We start from the raw sequence: 20,338 nt of genomic DNA on the forward strand, positions 1-20,338 counted from the left end.
CTGATGGCGTTATTACCAGCGCGATTTCTATCAAGCCGGTCTTGAAGCTGGCACTCCAATTGCTGCAATCGCGACTCGACTTGCTGTTTCTTCGCTTCCTCCTGCTCACTAATTCAATAATCATCAATTTTGAAAAATCAAGATTAAAAAAAAGGTTAACCGATCTCGTACAGTCGAAGTTGTTCGCTGATGGCATTCATCGTCTGAGCAATAGCTTGCAAGTGCTGCTGTTGACGTTGAGACTCGTTATTTTGAGCAAGAACAGCGTTTTCTAGATCCTACAGCCATATCCACGTCAGCACTAACACAGCTATCAGTGTCAACAAGTTTTACCTTGACGCGGTTATCAACGCCAGTAAAAACCTCCCACAAGCTCCTGAACCCGAAGCGAAGAATCTCCTACTCCACAGACGAATATCAATGCTAGAACACTAGCCGCGCTATCAACTAGTCGCTCAGACCTGTATATTTTCCCAAGCTCCATCGCCACGCTCCAGTTCGTCTAACTCCGATGGTGTAGCCATGTGTCCCTTAACGTGTATCTTATAGTAATCTACTTTTGCGCACTCCACCAGGTGTAAAACGATTCCCAGGAGACGAACCCTGTTTTCCACGGGTCTAAGCTGCGTGCTACACTTTGTATCCGCTTAGGAGGCACTTGGATGCCTAGTTGCTGCACTACGCTGGCAAATGCAGTATACGTAATCTTGGCTTCTCGTTTGTTTTTGTTTCGTTTCACGCTTGCAATTCCTCCTGCCGCCTTGAGAAACTCTCGCCACGCAGTGTCTTGCCGCATCTCATGAGTCAATTGTTGCAATACTGCGAGCGTGAGTTTGTGACTGACCCGATTGACACAATAGCGCTCGTGCAACTTAAACCTCTGCTCCTTTTCCAGCGCCCAGTACTGCGCCATGATAATTGCAGGCGGCACGCTTTCTTCTTCCGGAACAGGGTCAGCTACAGGCGGGATGGCGATTTCTTGCGCTACAGCATGCGCTGCGTTGGACATCACGAGCGTTTGGCAGGCATTTGCCATTTCGAAAAACTGACCATCACTCCTGTTTACTTCAATTGCGGGAGTTGCACTGGGTGTGTCACTTCTTTTGCTATTGGCACTTGCCGGTCGAACTCGACGAAAACTGGAAGTTTTTTGCTTACGAGGACTTTGAGGCCCCGAGTAGAAATCCGCTCGTGCAGTTTGTGGCCTTCGCGCCGCGAAAGCTTTTGAGGCCGCACAGCCGTACACGTTAGCGCGTTCACGCATAGTCTGCGGGTCAGTAGCTGTCCGCGCGGATAAAGGTCTGTGTGGACAGGAATATTGCCGTTCAGGAGAGGACGGAGGTTGAGGCGTGAATACTTCAGGCCTACGTACGTTCTGGCCTTGGTCTTGCTCGAGTCTCCTCGCTGTTTCGTCCTTTTGTTGCTGCATAAATTCCCCCTGCCGGGCTAACAGATCTTCGTGTTGCATCTGTTGCCACCATTGCGCGCGTTGATGACGCTCTTGTCTCGCTTCATGATGAGCCTTCCAGCGATATCCTTTGCGTCGTATTCGCTCCTGCGCTTTGGCAAATTTGTCGCGTTTAGAGCGAATCAGCTCGTGTTGTCGCTGAGTAGCGAGTTTCTCGGTCTTCTTTCGGTTTTCGGCCGCTTTTTCATGCGCTTTGTATCGAGCTTCTCGCTTGTCTTCTAAGCGTTGCCGTGTGGCTTCATCTAATTTTAAAGAGGAGTGTTGGTACTTGCGAAACAGCATGCGATTTTCCTTAAGTTTGCGCTTCTCTGCGTCACTTAATTGGTGTTCTTGTATACTTCGCGACCGACTGGGAGAAACAGAAAACACGTCACCTTCTTCACTGAGTTCGGGTGGTCGGTTTGCGATCAGTGGGAGTTGCTGACGTAGCTGGTTCAAGTCGCGGAGACTGTGGAAGATACGAGAATTGTGCGTTAAAGTGGCTAAAACGTTCTTCCGAGCTATTAACAAGGCTGGATTGGTGCATTCGCCAACGGAGTGATGTCGCCGGTCGCTCTGAGGAATAATTTGCGGTTCTTCATCCGGTTTTGCATCTGCACTTTGACGCCATTTGCTTAGAAATACACTCCAACTGATCGGATGAATTTCTGTCAGTTTGAGTGGGAATAAATACTTCCACGCTTTGTCGGTCTTAGCTTTCCAGCTCGAGAGATTAAGTCGGTTGACGTATCCACTGGACAAGGCTCGGATGTTGGATTTTAGCTCAGCAGGAAGCTCCGGGTTGTCCAGAAGTGCCCCGACAAAGACAGGTTCCCATACGTAAGAGTGTTCTTGTACTTCAGATCCTAACGTTAACCTTCGAAACGTAGTATTAACTATCTCAAATGACTCTGCACCAAAGCGCTTGAGCATTTCCTCGGTGTTCATGTCAGTGCAACTCCAAATCAGTAGCTCGTTCCAAGTTACCATTCGTTTCGGGAACGATTCCAACCAATGAAAAACCTTATTGTCCTGCTGATTTAGGAGAACCGCATCTTCTTCCTTGTTTGGTATACTGTATACCCCTTGCAGAGTTGTCTTTAACGCCGTCGCGTTAGCTTCTGTCGTTCGGAAAGCTACTTGTTGGAACGCTGTATGAGCTTGTTGAAGACGCAAAACTTCAGGTTTTGTTTGAATGGAGGCCAACATGTCGTGTAGGAAATAGTCATCCTGTTCCGGGAACTGCATTTGTCTCGGAACAAGGTAAAACCCCAAGACGTTTTCGGAAGGATCGGGAACGTCAATCATATCAGTTATCCCCGAAGAATCGTGCACTAGACTGTAAGACCAACAAAGCGGCAGGAACTCGCGACATCCTTCAGCATAGTAGCGACCAATTCGACTGTAAATGGACGCGTAATTGTCTTTGACCACGTTCGAAATAAACTCGATTTGACCTTTTGGGGTTGTGAAGACTCCACGTTCTTCGCAGTGCAACTCGTATCGATCTCGTAGCAGCTGGGGTACTGAGAAGACATGCACCCAACCGACAGTGACGCCAATCTGCTCTTCGTCTCCATCCGCTTGACTCTGAATGATCAATTGCTGGTTCGTGAGATTCTCGTACGCCATGAGGCACAACACCCGTGCAGCCGCAATACGCAACGTCTTATCGGTTGAATGCAGGTCATCGAAGATTACATTTATGAGTGAAGAAGTAGCTCCTCCAAAGAACTGCCCAACTTGCTTCTGCATTTCCTTGGACTCGCTGCATTTTGTTGATAACGTCGAGTACATTCGAAGTCGCAGTCGAACAGCATCACTTTTGAGTCCTTTGTGAACTTGTTCCTGCCAAGTTAAAGCAGACCGTTCAACCAAGTCATAGCTTGATGGAGAACTCCGACCCTCCATTTCTTGTTGTGGAGTATTCCGGACTGATCTAACAGGAACGAAAATACGAATGGCGTTGATGCAGCTTTTTATTATAGCATCCGAATTAGACTAAGAATGGAGTTTAACGGACTCGTTGTACTGTTCTTTAAGCGGCCAGCTTCTTGGCCACTTCAGCGAACGACTTGCCCTGCGTGGTAGCGACTGTCAGCTCCAGCTTCGACGGCTGGCGAGAGCCATCGCCGCCGGCCAGAGTTCCCGCTCCCCACGGGGATCCACCGTGAAGCTCGTCCATGTTGAAAAGCTCAGGGGCGCGGTAGCCCAGTGGCACGAAGGTGAGACCCTGGTGAGCTAGGAACGTCACGGCAGTGAATGCCGTTGTCTCCTGACCGCCGCCCTGAGTGCCCGTGCTGAAGAAGATACCGGCAGGCTTGCCTACCAGAGCACCAGCAGCCCAGAGACCACCGGCCGAGTCGAAGAACGCCTTAACCTGCGCTGGTAGCGAGCCGAAACGAGTGGGGAAACCGAACAGGATGCCATCGGCCTCCTTCAGGGTGTCAAGAGTGGCGATGGGGTGGTCCTTCTTTGGGGCCGCGTGCATCTTGCCTAGGATCTCGTCGGAGAGAGTCTCCTGCACTTGGTAGATCTCGGCGGTCACGCCGTCGACGGATTCGACACCCTTCTTGGCGGCCTCGGCCAGTTGGGCGACGTGGCCGTAGGTGGAGTAGTAGATGATAGCGATCTTGGCCATGGTTGTTGGTAGGTGGAGGTGGATGAAAGTAGATTTGATAATGAGCAGGTTGATACCAGCTTGGGGTACGTGGCAATCGAAAATATACTGTAGAAAGTAAGAGGGAACGGAGACTCTTCGACCAAGTTGAAGCTGAGTCCTGCATGTATTAATACTATTGCAGAAATGCTCTCATGAAATCACGAAATAAGCAGGGTTTAGTGAGGAAGATGTTGTCATTGAGAATATCCCTTCGTATTTGATGGTGTGGGAAAGGATATTTTGATTAGCCAATCGACCAGGGAGTGTGACGTGGCATGCCTTTTCAATGTGACAAGCTTTTCTCGCGGCTGGACTGGCACTGAACCAACGACTACATGTACATGTATACATGTATTATAATAGCAGGCAGCTTCTCTAAGCTGGTGCGAAGCGATTCGAGCGAATGCTCGCAATCTCGGGGTTCGTCATCAGATAGGCTACATGAACAGCGCTGGTCAACATGTTGGACTTGCAGACGCATTCCGCCGTCGCATCTCGACTTTGTATCCTCAGCTCACGACGCCAGTGTCTACGGCCGCCATCCATGACATAAACATCTCGATCTGGCCAATCAGCGGTCTTAATGAGCGCTTTTTCGTCCACGTCACGGCTTACCAAACTTGATTGCGCTATCTTGTCATGACAAGCATCCTGGCAGTGCCGCTGCTTTGGTACAGTGCGTGCCTCTTCACGTGCATAAGGCGGACTCACTTCGAAGTCCCTCCTATCGACGCGAAGATGCAAAATCTTGGGATCAGACCTCATTGCTGAGCCTCATTCCTGAGTCTCCTCTCCCCGAGAAAGAACCAACTTTGAAAAACTCAAGCACCATGGCCAAGATCGCAATCGTATACTACTCCACCTACAACCACGTTTCGACGCTGGCCGAGACCATCAAGGAGGGCGTCGAGTCCGTGGACGGCGTGACCGCCGAGATCTACCAGGTGGCCGAGACCCTGCCCGAAGAGCTGCTGACCCAGATCCACGCTGCCCCCAAGAAGGACTACCCGATCGCCACCCCAGACACCCTGAAGGAGGCGGATGGCATCCTGTTCGGTTTCCCCACGCGCTTCGGCTCGCTGCCTTCGCAAATGAAAGCGTTTTTCGACTCGTGCGGTGGTCTGTGGGGTGCAGGTGCCCTGGTGGGCAAGCCCGCCGGCATCTTCTTCAGCACGGGCACCCAGGGTGGCGGTCAAGAGACGACGGCCCTCACGACCTTGACGTTCCTGGCCCACCAGGGTCTGACGTACGTTCCCCTTGGGTACCGTGCTCCGGAGCTTGCTAACATGGAGGAGATCCACGGCGGTTCGGCCTGGGGTGCTGGCACTCTGGCCGGTGGCGACGGGTCTCGCCAGCCGTCGAAGCTGGAGCTGTCGGTCGCCACCACGCAGGGCAAGTCGTTCGCCGAGATTGCCAAGAAGCTGGCCGCCTAAGTATTTTACAAAAGAACTGTATTGTATCAGCAGCGCGTGTGCGAACAAAATGACGTTCCGAGACTAGAGGTGTGCGAGCACGTGTGTTTTGCTGCACGGTTGTACGTGTAGCAGCCGTAGCAGTTTGCCATTCTGGAGCAAATGAATATAGCTCACGTTTTGCTGCTTGTAACGATCTGGTGTACATGTAGTTCCAGCCTGGCTTAAGAACTACTTGTCTTTGTAGAATTAAACTAGTTTCAGCACAGGTAAAATGCTTTTGAAACGACAATTGTCAGAAAAAGGGTCAAATCCGATGGTCCGAAATTGTGAGCAAGTGTATTTCGTAATTCCCACAGTTTTAAGCCCCGCTGATTGGCCAGATCGAGATGTTTATGTCACGAATGGCGGCCGTAGACACTAGCGTCGCGCGCTGATTGGATACAAAGTCGAAATGCGACGGCTGCAAGTCCAGCATGTTGACTAGAGCTGTTAATGTAGCCTATCTGATGACGAGCCCCGATTGCGAGCACTCGCTCGAATCGCTTCGCACCAACTCAGAGAAGCTAGCCTGCTATTATAATACTGTACTTCACCGTACATGATTCCGCGAGAAAAGCTTGTCAACGCGATGCTTGTTTTGCTGAAGCTGGAACCAATGACGCGACGTCAATTGAAAAGGCATACAGTACCACGTCACACTTCCCTGGTCGATTGGCTGATCGGAAATCTCCTTCCTACAAAATCAAATACGAAGGGATATGCTTGATGGTAGCATTTGGCTCGTTAAAAGTGCAGACTTCGTGCAATCATGAGAACATTTTTGCAGTAGTATAAATATATGCAGGACCCAGCTTCAGCTTGGACAATACTGTACTGTACCTCTTCTGAAGAGGCTCCGTGGTTACAGTATCACCTCCCTCTTACTTTCTACATTTTCGATTGCCACGTACCCCAAGCTGTATCAAGCTGCTCATTCTCAAATCTGCTTTGATCCACCTCCACCTACCAACCACCATGGCCACGATCGCTATCATCTACTACTCCACCTACGGCCACATCGCCCAACTGGCCGAGGCCGCCAAGAAGGGTGTCGAATCCGTCGACGGCGTGACCGCCGAGATCTACCAAGTGCAGGAGACTCTCTCCGACGAGATTCTGGGCAAGATGCACGCCGCCCCCAAGAAGGACCACCCCATCGCCACTCTTGACACCCTGAAGGAGGCCGATGGCATCCTGTTCGGTTTCCCCACTCGTTTCGGCTCGCTGCCAGCGCAGGTTAAGGCGTTCTTTGACTCGGCCGGTGGCCTGTGGGCTGCTGGGGCTCTGGTAGGCAAGCCTGCCGGTATCTTCTTCAGCACGGGCACTCAGGGCGGCGGTCAGGAGACAACGGCCTTCACTGCCTTGACGTTCCTAGCTCACCAGGGTCTCACCTTCGTGCCACTGGGCTACCGTGCCCCTGAGCTTTTCAACATGGACGAGCTTCACGGTGGATCCCCGTGGGGAGCGGGAACTCTGGCCGGCGGCGATGGCTCTCGCCAGCCATCGAAGCTGGAGCTGACGGTCGCTACCACCCAGGGTAAGTCGTTCGCTGAAGTGGCCAAGAAGCTGGCGGCTTAAGCACTGCGATTATTTGTGTGTGTGTGTCTTGGCTCAAGCTAAATTCTAATGCAATAAAATTTAGTTTTACACGGAAATGCGCTTCCTATTAAAAAAAAAGTCAAGCTATAGACAGAGAAATGAGTTCATAAGGGCAAGATTCGTCTTCATAATAGATCAACTCGAGGGATGATGGAAGTGCGCGCATTTAATGTCCGTAGAATGCTCGAGGTGGAGATCAAATGACCAGGGGTGTGAAAATTAAAAAAAGTTGGACTAATATTAGCTCAGACAAAAATTTATAATTCAGTTATTTTATTCCATTGAAACCGATCTTTGGGGGCTTTCATGGGGATAGGGTCAACCCACGTGGGTTTTAAAGAGCCTATAAACATACTCGAAAAGGACATTTACGCTTAAAAGGTGCATATTTTCTTGCCACACAAGGGTATCACCACACACAGTCAAAAAGTGGAAAGTACTTGTACTTCCTTGATAGTAAAAACCAAATCATATTAGCTGCAGTAGCAATAGATGAGGTATACTATCTACCGAGTAGGCAACCGGATAATATTGCTTGAGTACTATCCGTCGATAGTACTTCTCGATCAAGACGCTGAAATAGTGGCACCTGCGGCTAGGGCATGATGGTAAAGGTACATTGATGAAACATTCTGGTCGGCAGAGTAATGAGAAAATGCACCCAAGTTATCCAGAAAGAGAACGGGACTGGTATCATTTTTCTGTCGTACGTGTGTGCTGGCGAAATCGCGGCGAAAGTCTAAGAGGAGCATGATGACAGAAAAGTGAGCTGACAGACAAGAGAACGGATCCTTTGCACACGTTGCCAATGGACCCATTGGGAAAAATAAGACCACGGACCTCTATAACGCTATAAATGGTATTTCGTACAGAAGTCTCTTAAAGAGGATGGTAGTACTGTTAAAACCCTTATAAAGCAGATGAAGATACAATTCCCATATAATGTAAAACGATAAGGACCGACGGGGGTACTTAAATTAAAGTGGGATTGTGTACCAAAAGTCAAATGTGGAGTCTCAAGGTCTGCTGAGCGTGCTCACCAGACAATTATGGGCAAAGTTAGATGCGCAATAAATGGATCGGGTATGGCGGCGAAATGGTGGCCAGGGGCAGTATAATTTATGGTAGCGATAACTGATAGGATACCTACAGCCCGACTTCAGAATGTAACGAGCTACATGCAAGTGGCTACATGTAGCCACTTGGCTACGAAGAAGGTTTTCCACGTTGGTGTGAGATACACCAATGGTTACATCTGGCAGACTATTGGTCTGCATGCATTTAGGACATTCATTGGTTGAAAGTCAATATCTTCAACCAATTGGAATATTAGGACTCTGTCAACCATTCGGTGGCAAATACCTTTCGTCTAGAATATTACATTAGGAGAAAGCCCCAAACAAAACAAATAAACAGCTCTCAATGTTACCGGACATCGGCTTTGCTTTTCTACTTAAGGAGATGTATAGTTTTAGACGAAAGTTCACTAAATCTAAGTGAGTCGCATATTACGCTTCCTCATACACGTGCGCTAACGTGTAAGCCGAAGTAGTGGGCACCTCTTACATCTGGTAGCACTTTGTAGTCCGTCCAGCGCCCGACTACCAGACGAGCTCGTATGGAATACGAACACAGAACAGAGAGCCACCGCATGGACGGACTACCGTCCATGGGCTGGTTCTCCGCCCCGTGTAGCCCAAGTTCCTATACCACGCACATTGTGCGTGCAGACTGCTCCCATCTGGCGAATACAGAGTGGGAAACTCTCCTAAGACTGTCAACAGGCATTGGAGAAGCAGCCGTAGCGACAATGCTACGTGCGCTGTCGCCGATAGAGTGCAAGGGTATACATCGTGAAAGAGCAGTGCGATGCTGCTACTGCTGTTGTCCGGAACGACACAGCGCGTGCTGTCGCTTAAACAGCGCGTGGGCAATTATGTGGTAAAAGATGGTGAATGTGGCGATGCGGGCATCGCCGCGAGCATTAAACGCGCAGAACCAGTAGGCGAGGGGCGTCTTACTGGTATTTAAGTCGCGCATGTCTACAACGAACACGCGACACTGAGGACTGCAGACTCAGCGAGAGGATTCTCGCTGCAGAAGTAGATGACAAGCCTAATGCTGTCATCCTGAAGGTGAGCGCGAAGAGAGCCCGCTCTCTTCGACTTCATCGTTGAACAACTTTGTTCGACTGGAAAGTCGTTGGAAGCTGGACTTTGACGAAGTTAAACTGCTTCGAAGTGTTTTGGGGGTGAGGTTGGCAAAGGTACCACCGTCAGAATGGAGAAGCGCGTTGTACGCCTGCGTATCTCGGACAAACACCGGGTGTTTGTGAAGGATCTTATCGTCCTGAACCTGGACGATAAGTTTGACATGGTATTGGGCATGCCGTGGCTTGCACGGCATGACCCAGTGATCAACTGGGAGAAGTGTTCTCTTTTACACTTCGGACACACGCAATAGAGAGCTATAGCCCTGTCAGTGTCGCGCATGCACCGCGAGGTGCATCCGATTCCACCGTTGAGGCAGCACCTTACGCTGCGGCCTACGGTGCCCATTCACAAGTCGCAACGACTAAGGTTATCACTAAGTCTGTCTCAAATCAGAAAACAGATTTAAGACATGTTCCTACTTTAACGGCCGTATCAGCTCTGGAAGAACTTCAAGTCACAGTCAGTGGCTGTGGTGTGTCGGTCCCGGGGACTGACACATCAAATATGCAAGGGACTCCAGCTACAATCAATAGCTGTAATGTCGGCGTGTCAGCTCCGGAAGCTGGCACGGTCGGGATTGGTTCGAAATCACGAAATGCGTCGAGGCAAGGACGTGTCGACTCTAGAAGTCGACACAATTCGATATGAACATCTAGAGGGGACTTCGCCGAAAGACGTCGAGGTGATGACAGCGCGTCAGCGCCGGGGGTTGATGAAGCGGCAAGCAGTGTTGGTGGTTGCAACCGTCCAGCACTGAAAACGATTGTGTGTTCGCGTGTAGCCGGCTGCATGACGAAGCGGGATGTAATTAAGCCGGGCTTGATCATTTACATCCGCGCAAAGAATCCGCCGACGATTGCAACGGAAATTCGACCAAAGCCGTGCCTGGATGAGAACCTTGTGAAGCCCGGCTTCACATGTTCTGTAATGGGCCCTCCCAAGTTACATATGTAGGTAGTTTATAGGTTCTTTGTAGTGGTTCACACCATTACGTAAGTAGGTAGATTTGCATTACAAAAGTAGGTGCAGCAGCACACGAGTAGCGTGTGCTGAACTGCCGTCACCTTATTGGTTGAAATATGGGGAGCCAGACCCATCATCAACCAATAAGGAGTTGAAGTGTATTTGAGTGGTCAGGGCAAGCTGCCCTGGACCTAAATAAAAACAGAGTTGATTTTCCTTCAGACTAAGTACTTGGTTTCAGTATCACTGGACGTGTGCGCTTCCTCATCACTACGTGTAAGCAAGTAACGGACGCCCCAGGCCCGTTACACCTGGTAGAACTTAGTAGTCCTTCCCATGACCAAGTTCACGATGAGCCTAGGCATGACGTCTGAAACTCCAGGGCCGACCCTGGAACATGATGCTTTCCCTCATCTCACTCGTGTCGAGTGGGAAGCCCTTCACCGCCTCGCGGCGGTGTCTGGTGAGGCTGTAATCGCGTCGCTGCTGAGCTCAGCGGCGTCCGACCAGAACGCGAGCTAGCCGATGCGAATCGGCGAGCAACAACTCCCGCGCGTTCCTCGAAAAATGATGTCGTGAAGCTAGAGACGTCTACCTACTCCGGTGAAGGAGCGAATCGCCTCCCGCTGAACCGGTGGTTTCGCGAGGTCGACATCGCGATTGCTTCGAGAATGATCGAAGCGCAAGGGTCAAAGGTCAATTTCTTATTGTCCCGGTTGTCCGGGAAGGCCAAGGAATGGGCCCTCGGTAAACTTGTCGTTGATCACGACGCATTCTCCACTCTGGAGTCTCCCCAGAAAGATCTCAGGCTCGCGTTCGAGCCCTCTCAAGACGAGTCCCGCGTGCGTGCCGAGTTCTTCGCCCTTCGTCAAGGTAAAAGGACTATGCGCGACTACGTTCAAAAGACTCGCCACCTCGCGTCATGCATCGTGACAAATCCGATTGACACAGCAGCGCAGGTCCATGTATTCGTATTCGGCATGCGTGAAGGTATGACACGGTACTGCCTGACCCGAGCGGAACCTTCCTCTCTCGAGGAAGCATTCGCCCTCGCATTACGCGAAGACTACGTTGTGGCGGCGTCTTACGCGCGCGCGATGTCTACGGCAGCTCGTGAGTCAGCCCCCGAGCCCATGGAGATCGACGCGATTGACGCGTCGAATAGTCACCGTCAGTAGACTCCTCGTGGGCCCAACGGCCGTCCTAATCGCCCGATCACTTGCTTCCGCTGCCAGAAGATCGGTCATCGCGCGGCGGAATGCCGCGCGCCAGCGCCGGTACTCGCGCACCCCACCGAAGTCTCACCTGCCGTTCAGTCAAAAAACGGTCAGGGCCAGTAGGTGCGGGGCGCCCTACTGGCTGGAATGGAGGTCCGGGTCCCCCGGTGGCTACCCAACCTTCTAGCCATCCTGTGCTCCACGCACACTTTAATGCCACCACCACGTCGGGCGACTCGAGGCTGATCATCGTCAGTCTTCATGTCGCCGGCGCCCGGCGACCACTTCGCGCACTCCTGGACTCAGGAGCGTCAAATAACTTCTTTCGTGAATCGTGCTTATCGATGTTTCCAAGAGAGATCGCAGTCCGTAATGGTCGAGGTCAGGTCGTCGTCAAACTTGCTGACGGAAAGCCACGCCGCGTTGCGCGGCGCGAGATCACGTTGCCGTACACATTCGACGGCTTCCGCAGCAACGACGACTTCCTCGTGATTGAGATGGACTACGCGTTCGACTGCATCTTGGGTATCCCGTGGTTGTCACGATATCAACCAGAGATTGACTGGTTGGCTCGGTCGGTTAAACACCGCTCTGGCTTCGATGTGAGTGAGGTGCTCACACACCTCCTGGTTGCCCAGAAGGACTGGCCCCATGTCAGGGTCGTGGACCGGTTGTCCACAATGCAGGTTGAGCAGAGAGCGAGCGATGGCCCTCTCTGTATGTCTTGCACAGCGCTGTTGCGCGAAAACCCCTCGCTGCGAAGCGAGGTTGTTAACACTTTGGCGGTAGAGCAGGGGCTCCCGCAATCCGAGCAGGCGGTCGAGCATGAGTTCCCGTCACGCAACACGGCGGTCGAGCATGCAGTTACCAGTCACGCAACACGACGGTCGAGCATGAGTTCCCGTCACGCAACGCGACGGTCGAGCATTGGTTCCCGCAACACACCAAGGCGGTTGAGCATGGGTTCCCGCAAAGCACTCTAGCGGTTGAGCAGAGGTTCCCGCAACGCGATTCGGCGGTCGAGCAGTTGGAGCTCCCGTCATCCACAGCGGTGGTCGAGCAGTTGACACTTCCACCAGCTACGACGGCGATCGAGCAGGGGCTCTCGCCAGTCGATGGCGCGGTCGAGCATCGAGAGCTCCCGCGCACTACCGACACGGTTGATGGTGCCCCTCCGTGTCTAGGAGGGGGGTGATCCCTCGTCCAGCGATAGCGAGTCTTCTATCTCGAGCAGCGGATCGAGACGCCCCAAGAAGAAAATCCAAGCGACGCCCGTCCTTAAGCGACGTGGTCAAGCCACCGCCGATATCGCAGTGAATGAGTCCATACACGTCCTGGAACACGTGGAAGGAGGCGCCGTTCGCTCACGCACACTTGACATTGAGAGTCCACCTCGCGAAGCTTCTTTCATCACACGCCTTCCGGGTCTTTCCTGGAAGCATTTTCTGCGCGATCTGAAGTCAGGAGACATTGAGCAGGTCTGCTTGATCACCGAGTCTGCCTCGGCGGAAGAGATCCAGACGGTCGCTACCGACAATCTTCCACTTCGTCCAAAGAACGCTGAGCCGAAGTCGGCGCGCGAAGAGCGCTTCGCTGCCCAGTCGTGGGAGTCACTCCGCGACTCGGGCAATCCAGTATACGACACCGTCCGCGAGTTCGCGGATGTTTTCCCGACAAGATTCCAGCTGAGCTCCCTGCTGACAGAGTCATTCGCCATGAGATTGATCTCACGCCGGGTTCCAAGTACTGTGTGACGCGACAGTGGCCCCTCCCACGCGATCAGGTTAAAGCCATTGACGACTTCTTCGAGAGCCGCCGCAAAGCGGGTCACGTGCGCGAGAGTACCTCGCCACACTCAAGTCCGACGCTCTGCGTGAAGAAGGCCACGGGTGGTTGGCGCATTTTTCACGCTTTTAACAAGCTAAACGACGCCACCATTCCAGCACAAACGCCGATCCCTCGGAAGGATATGGTACTTGACACCATGGGCCGCAGTGTTACTTTCAGCACCATCGACCTGACCGACGGCTTCTATCAGATCTTGATGCGACTCAGCGACGTCCCGCTCACAGCGGTGAGCACTCTCAGCGGGATGCTGTGGGAGTGGCTTTTCATGCCGCAGGGCCTGAAAAACGCACCAGCCACGTTCAATCGCATGATTTCCCACGTTCTGCGCCCACTTCGCGACTTCGCTCCGAGCTACTTCGATGACATCTTCGTTCACAGCCGCGCTGAGGGCGATCTCAGTGCCACAGAAGTCCATTTAAATCACTTACGACAAGTGTTCCAAGTCATGCGCGAAAACAAACTGTACGCGAACTTGAAGAAGTGCATCTTCTGTGCCCCGGAGATTCCGGTGCTTGGCTGTTATGTGAGCAAAAATGGTGTCCGAGCGGATCCTGAGAAGGTCTCGTCCATCTGTGCGTGGCCCACGCCGCAGAATCAGACTGAATTGCGTCAGTGGCTTGGCCTCGCAAATTATCTCCACAAGTACACGAAAAATTATGCTGGTCTGATCCAGCCATTGTCTTCATTGCTGAAGAAAGACATCACGTGGTCGTGGACTCCCGAACATCAGTCAGCCTTAAATGCAGTGAAGAAAAGCTTGGCGGAGGCCCCAATCCTGGCGCTTCCAGATGATGCAAAGCCATTCCACGTTGTTTGCGACGCGAGCGACTTCGCCATCGGCTGTGCACTGATGCAGTTCGACGACGAAGGTCGCGAACGCGTCGTGAGCTACCAATCCAGACAGATGAAGCCCGCTGAGAAGAATTATCCGGTCCACGACAATACGCACTGATCAAATTCAGAGTGTACTTTCTCGGTGAGCAGACATTCGCGATCTACACAGATCACGCGTCGCTGCGAACAGCGACGAAGAGCCCTCATCTCTCTCAGCGCATGGCACGATGACTGTCATTCTTCTCCGAGTACAACTTCGTCGTTCACTACAAGCCAGGCAAGAATAACATCCTTGCGGATGCCCTATCTCGGCGCCCCGATTACGATCCACGCCGAGATTTGGGTCGTCAGTCACTTGAAGACGCGGACGACGACGAATTGGACTGCGCCACATGTGTGGCTGCAGGTGTGAACCTGATGACGGCGGTATCTCCAATACTTCCCCTGCGGGAAGAGATATCTGCCGCGTATCGAGATGACTCGATATATGCCGGTATCCTGGAACGCCTTCGCACACCAAGTGATGCCACGCTAAAGACACTGAGCCGCTCCACGCGCGACCAGATTCACAGATACCAACTTGACGGTGATCTACTGATGTACAGTATCGATCGATTCGATGCTCCTCGCGTCGTTGTCCCCAACGACCCCGATCTACGCGCAAGAATTATACACGAATTCCATGACGCTCCAGTGGGTGGCCACTTGGGCCGTGAGAAGACTTTCGCAGCGGTATCCCGCGATTTCTACTGGCCTCATCTATACAAGTGGGTGCGCAAGTGGGTCCGCTCCTGCGAGACTTGTCAACGCGTTAAGCCGTCACCGTCATCGCAAGCTCCGCTGCGTTCTCTCCCTCTGGCGACAGAGGCGTGGCGCTCTGTGTCAATGGACTTCATATTCGGTCTCCCACCCGATACTGACGGCCGAACTGGTGTTCTGGTCTTCGTGGATCGCTTTAGCAAGATGTGCCATCTCGTTCGGTTCCGGACTCAATCACCGCGGCCGATACCGCGGTGCTCTTCGTCGACGCTGTCTTCCGACATCACGGCCTTCCTGAATCAATCGTCTCTGACCGCGATCCCCGATTCACATCGGCGTTCTGGACGAAACTCTTCGACCTCCTGGGCACCAAACTCCTCATGTCGACGGCGGCGCACCCGGAGACGGACGGGCAAACGGAACGCGTCAACCGCGTGCTAGAAGATGTTCTGCGCAGTTATGTCCCGTCCTTCGAGAACTGGAGTTCCTTCCTGCCTCTTGCGGAGTTTGCACTCAACAATGCCGAACACGCGTCGACGGGATTGACTCCGTTTTTCGTCAACAGCGCGCGTCATCCACGTGTCCCCGCACAGCTTGCTGTGGGCCAACCCACGGCGACTGATGGCTTCACTCTGGAGGAAGAGGAATGTGATAACCCTGCCCAACCGGTTCCGATACTGGTTCAACCACCGGTTTCCGGTGAGACAACGGTTCTGCCGTCTACGAGTTCAGCTACTCCTGCAGTAGACATCAACGCGGTGACGCGTTTACAGTCGAAGAAGATCCTCGCACCCGCGCAATCCACGTCGTCGCCGTTAGTTGACTGGACACACCGAACGCTGATCGCTCCAGCACAGCCACACTCGACTGTGGCTAACTACGCGCCGAAACCTCCAGCGCGACCTGCTGACAAGGCAGCGGTATCCGACTTTGTCCTTCATCGCCAATCGGTTACCCGATTCGTCCGTGACGCGCTACAACTCGCGGTTGACAAGCAGAAGGAAAACGCTGACAAACGTGGCCGCAAGAACACAAGTGCATTCAAGATTGGTGAGCGTGTATTACTCTCAACGGATGGAATTCGTACCTCTGCTATTACGAACCTAGGCGCGAGCAAACTCGCGGCGCGCTACATTGGGCCATTCAAAGTACTACGAGTTATGGGTGATGCCTACACGCTAGACATTCCTACGTCGCTACGACTACACCCGACGTTCTACGTCGGGCAACTTAAGAAGTATCTTCCAGCGATGATCCCGGAGGCGGAGCAGGAGCATGCGTTGAGCGGCCCTCGCGATGAGCCTGTCAAACCAGCGTCCCATCTGTCCCAGTTCCCCGCTCGCGCGGAAGAGTTCCACCCCTCGGTCCGCCAAACACCTGGGCCTCCAGACTACGCAGTCGCCTCGGCGTTCCGAGAGCTCTCAGCCGCCCGCTCGGCCTCCTCCTGTGCGTCCCGAGAAGTGTTCAGCGCCTGCTCAACGTCGTCCTGGTCAACCAGGTCGCGTCGAATTCCACCGCGACGATCCTCCGCCCATCGTTGACTCGAATGGAGATACGTGCTGGATCGTGGACCGTATTGTTGATCACGAAGATCCTCCTCGCGCGTGTCACTCGACCAAGTCGTCGGCTCAACACGCGGCTCCCGCCGCGCGAAAGTATAAGGTACGATGGCTCGGGTTTCAACCTGCTGATGATACGTGGGAGCCTCGCGCCAACTTGCTTCGTGACGTTCCTGATGTCGTCCATGACTACGACTCCAGCCTTGAGTCAAACGCGGCCGCGAGCGACCTCGCGGCGATCGAGAACGCGATCGACTACGCGCCCGACGAGACGTCGAATGCGCCGGAGACGGGCTCCGTCGCGAACGCTGTCGGCGCGAGCCGCCGCGAATAGCCGCTTGGGTGAACTCGGAGAGTGAGCGCTTATACTTCTCGATCCAAGCGTGTTCGGTCGGCATGAGCGGATATTCGACAATATGCTGAATCCACTTAGCTTGCGTCGGGCGTCGCTCGATGTCACACGAACTGCAACCTTCGCGTACGTTGACATAGCACAAACGGTCTTCGGTCCAAGCGTCGTCGCAGACCTTTAGGCGCAGATCACCGAGTGAATGCTCGGCTTGTAGGGCTTCGCGATCACCGAGCCAGCCGACGACACTTTCTCCAGCCTCATGCATCCGATTCCGCCGTCGGATGAATGCGCACCATGATCTCTGCAAAGCTTCGTACGTCGCGCCGTCGAGTGTTTTGTTCCGGAGACGCCTGAAGCGCCGAAAGTGGTCCTGCATGGTGTCCAACGCGTCCGGGGTCACCGCCCCGGACAAGTCGTACAGCGCCCACGGCTTCATATCCTCGTTCATTACGCCGGGCCGAGCCCCAAGTCGACTCACGCTCTCAGGTGCGATATCAGCGGTCCACCCACTGTTCAGCGTCGTCGCCGACGCTGGAGCCGTCCGCGTTGTTCCGCTTCCTGCCTGGTTCGCCGCCCCCGTCTGCTGCGCCATGTTGTTCTCGTCCGCGCAAGTTGTATTGTGCTGCTCCTGGGCTTCGCAGGAGCTCCCGCCCGTCAAGTTCTCAAGCGTTCTCTTCTCCGCCATTTCCCAGTTTTCTCGATTGTTCTCCGAAGCGCACCCCCGTTAGGTGATTGCTGTGAGAATTCGGGGGGTGATGTAATGGGCTCTCCCAAGTTGCATATGTAGGTAGTTTTATAGGTTCTTTGTAGTGGTTCACACCATTACATAAGTAGGTAGATTTGCATTACAAAAGTAGGTGCAGCAGCACACGAGTAGCGTGTGCTGAACTGCCGTCACCTTATTGGTTGAAATATGGGGAGCCAGACCCATCATCAACCAATAAGGAGTTGAAGTGTATTTGAGTGGTCAGGGCAAGCTGCCCTGGACCTAAATAAAAACAGAGTTGATTTTCCTTCAGACTAAGTACTTGGTTTCAGTATCACTGGACGTGTGCGCTTCCTCATCACTACGTGTAAGCAAGTAACGGACGCCCCAGGCCCGTTACATGTTCAAAAGACGGCGCAAGCAACGAAAGCTGCGCAAGTCTCGGTCCGGGACCGAGGCGATACAAGCGATGTCCGCCAGGTAGATATCGGAAAAGACGTCGTTCGTCGAGACGTGGAACGTCTTGACGCGGATCCCTACTGGTCTCCAGTATGGTCAAGCAGCTGGAGAATCCTCCGACGTGTGCGTCGGAGTTGACGTCTCTTCCAGTCATGAGCTGGATGCGCTTTGCGAAGGACCTGTACGATGGACGCATCGAACAGATATACATCCTTTCGAATACCAATAGGATGAAACGCAAAGCGGAGGCGTTCAAACAACTTCACGCTGCGAATACCGCTGAGAGTCGGGACACTCCTGACGCGAAGATGAAGAAGCAGCGCTTCGACGAGCAGAGCTGGGACTCGCTATAGTCGAGTCCCTTCTATGATGTTGTGCTGGAGCACAAGGATGTGCTCCCGCATAAGATCCCCGCGGAATTGCCGCAGGACAAGGGCATACAGCCCGAGCTCGACCTCGGGCCGGATACGAAGTACTGTGTGACGCGGCAGTGGCCACTGCCGCGGATTCAAGTCAAGGCAATCGACAACTTCTTTGGCAGTCGTCGTAAAGCGGGTCAAGTGCGGGAATCAATGTTTCCGCACACCAACGTTCTGTGCCATAAAGCCACCGGGTGGATGGCGCATCGTTCATCCTTACAACAAGCTGAACGATGTGACGATACCGGCACAGACGCCGATACCACGATAAGATGCTATCATTGATTCGATGGCCAGGAGTACCATCTATAGTGCTCTTGATTTGCACAGCGGGGCTCATCCGATCCTGATACGTGAGAGGAACATCCCTCTCACGGCGGTGAGCACTCCAAGCGGTATAATTTGGGAGTGGCTCGTAATACCACAGGGACTGGAGAACGCCCCTGCAGCCTTCAATAAATATGTCACACATCTATTGCGCTCAGTGCGTGACTTCGCACCGAGCTACTTCGGTGACGTGTTCGTTCACAGCCGGGCTGTGGACGGGAAGTCCGGCTTTGAGGTGCACAAAGAGCACCTCCATCAGATGCTAGGGCTGCGTAAGCATAAGTGCTATGCGAGCCTGAAGAAATGTACCTTCGGGGCGAGTGAGAAACCCGGTTTTGGGTGTCATGCCGGGAAGAACGGCGTACGCCTCGACTCAGAATAGGTCAGAGTGATCAAAGAATGACCTACGCCATCCAACGTCAAGGAACTGATGTAGTTTCTTGGACTTGCAACGTACTTGTGCAAGTACGTTGATAATTACGCGGGCTAAATTTGCCCGCTGCCGCAGCTTTTGAAGAAGGAAGCTGAGTGGATTTGGACTGCTGAGTGTCATTAGGCCTTCAATACAGTCTAGCAGGGCTTGACTGCGGCGCCGATCTTGGCAGTGGCTGACCAAGATTGCCCATTCCACATCGTGCGTGACGCGTCCGATTTTGCGACTAGATGCGCGTTGATGCAGCATGATCACGAAGGCCGTGCTCATGTGGTCTACTACCAGTTGTGTCAGCGGAAGCCAGCTGAGCGTAACTACCCCGTACATGACGAGGCGCTCCTTGCCATGAAGTATGCACTCGCGACGTTTCGAGTGTATCTACTTATGAGTAGACCATTCGTGGTCTACATCTACCACGCTTCACTGCCAATGGCAGTGAAGACTCTGCACATCTCCCAACGAATGGCGAGATGGCTATCGCTCTTTGCGGAGTACGACTTCCAGGTTGAGTACACATCTGGAAGGTTGAATGTGGTGACAGATGCGTCGTTGCGTCGGCCTAATTACGCTGCTAAGATAACCGACGCCAATCGGATTGACGTCGAACGAGTAAGTGTTCCGTCGTCGCCATGGATCGAAGACGTGAAGAACGTGTGTGCAAGAGGTGCAGACGCGAAATAATTGCTAGACAATGTCTTAGCACTTACCAACACGGCACGTCAGAAGTTGTCGCCACATCTGCGAGCTCGTGCACACCGATATCGTGTGCACGAAGGACTGCTACTATACAGCGCAGTGGACGGTGATGCGGATCGCGTCGTCGTGCCGAATGGTTATGATCTGCGTATGCGGATCTTGTACAAGTATCACGATGCCCCTACGGCAGGGCATCTTTGGCCGTGAAAAGACAGACTCTCTTCTCACGAGGAACTTCTACTAGAACATCCAGCGCAAGTGAATGCGCAAGTACGAACGTGCTTCTGTGAATACAGCAGCCACATTGAGCAGTGTTGCGTCGTACAGCTCGCGTAGTGGCGCTGGAGTGTCAACGAGTGCGCCGACGGAACATCTTGCTGCTGCCACGGTG

General features: G+C 53.1%; 4 protein-coding genes across 4 annotated transcripts; 2 read left to right on the top strand and 2 right to left on the bottom strand.

Annotated features, from left to right (window-relative positions):
• Positions 1–553: 553 nt before the first annotated feature.
• Positions 554–3,358, bottom strand: PITG_13760 (uncharacterized protein; the record flags this gene model as incomplete). Its single annotated transcript, XM_002899409.1, has 2 exons — positions 554–1,776; positions 1,852–3,358. The coding sequence occupies 2 exons, from the start codon at positions 3,356–3,358 to the stop codon at positions 554–556; spliced, it is 2,730 nt and encodes a 909-aa protein (XP_002899455.1).
• Positions 3,359–3,408: 50 nt separating this feature from the next.
• Positions 3,409–4,111, bottom strand: PITG_13761 (protoplast secreted protein 2 precursor; the record flags this gene model as incomplete). Its single annotated transcript, XM_002899410.1, has 1 exon — positions 3,409–4,111. The coding sequence occupies one exon, from the start codon at positions 4,086–4,088 to the stop codon at positions 3,486–3,488; it is 603 nt and encodes a 200-aa protein (XP_002899456.1).
• A 799-nt stretch (positions 4,112–4,910) lies between these two features.
• On the top strand, positions 4,911–5,710 carry PITG_13762 (flavodoxin-like protein; the record flags this gene model as incomplete). Its single annotated transcript, XM_002899411.1, has 1 exon — positions 4,911–5,710. The coding sequence occupies one exon, from the start codon at positions 4,940–4,942 to the stop codon at positions 5,540–5,542; it is 603 nt and encodes a 200-aa protein (XP_002899457.1).
• An 805-nt stretch (positions 5,711–6,515) lies between these two features.
• PITG_13763 (flavodoxin-like protein) lies at positions 6,516–7,240 on the top strand (the record flags this gene model as incomplete). Its single annotated transcript, XM_002899412.1, has 1 exon — positions 6,516–7,240. The coding sequence occupies one exon, from the start codon at positions 6,539–6,541 to the stop codon at positions 7,139–7,141; it is 603 nt and encodes a 200-aa protein (XP_002899458.1).
• Positions 7,241–20,338: the final 13,098 nt, after the last annotated feature.

This window comes from Phytophthora infestans, genomic scaffold (genome assembly GCF_000142945.1).
Source record: "Phytophthora infestans T30-4 supercont1.30 genomic scaffold, whole genome shotgun sequence".
Classification (NCBI taxonomy): Eukaryota; Oomycota; class Peronosporomycetes; order Peronosporales; family Peronosporaceae; genus Phytophthora; species Phytophthora infestans.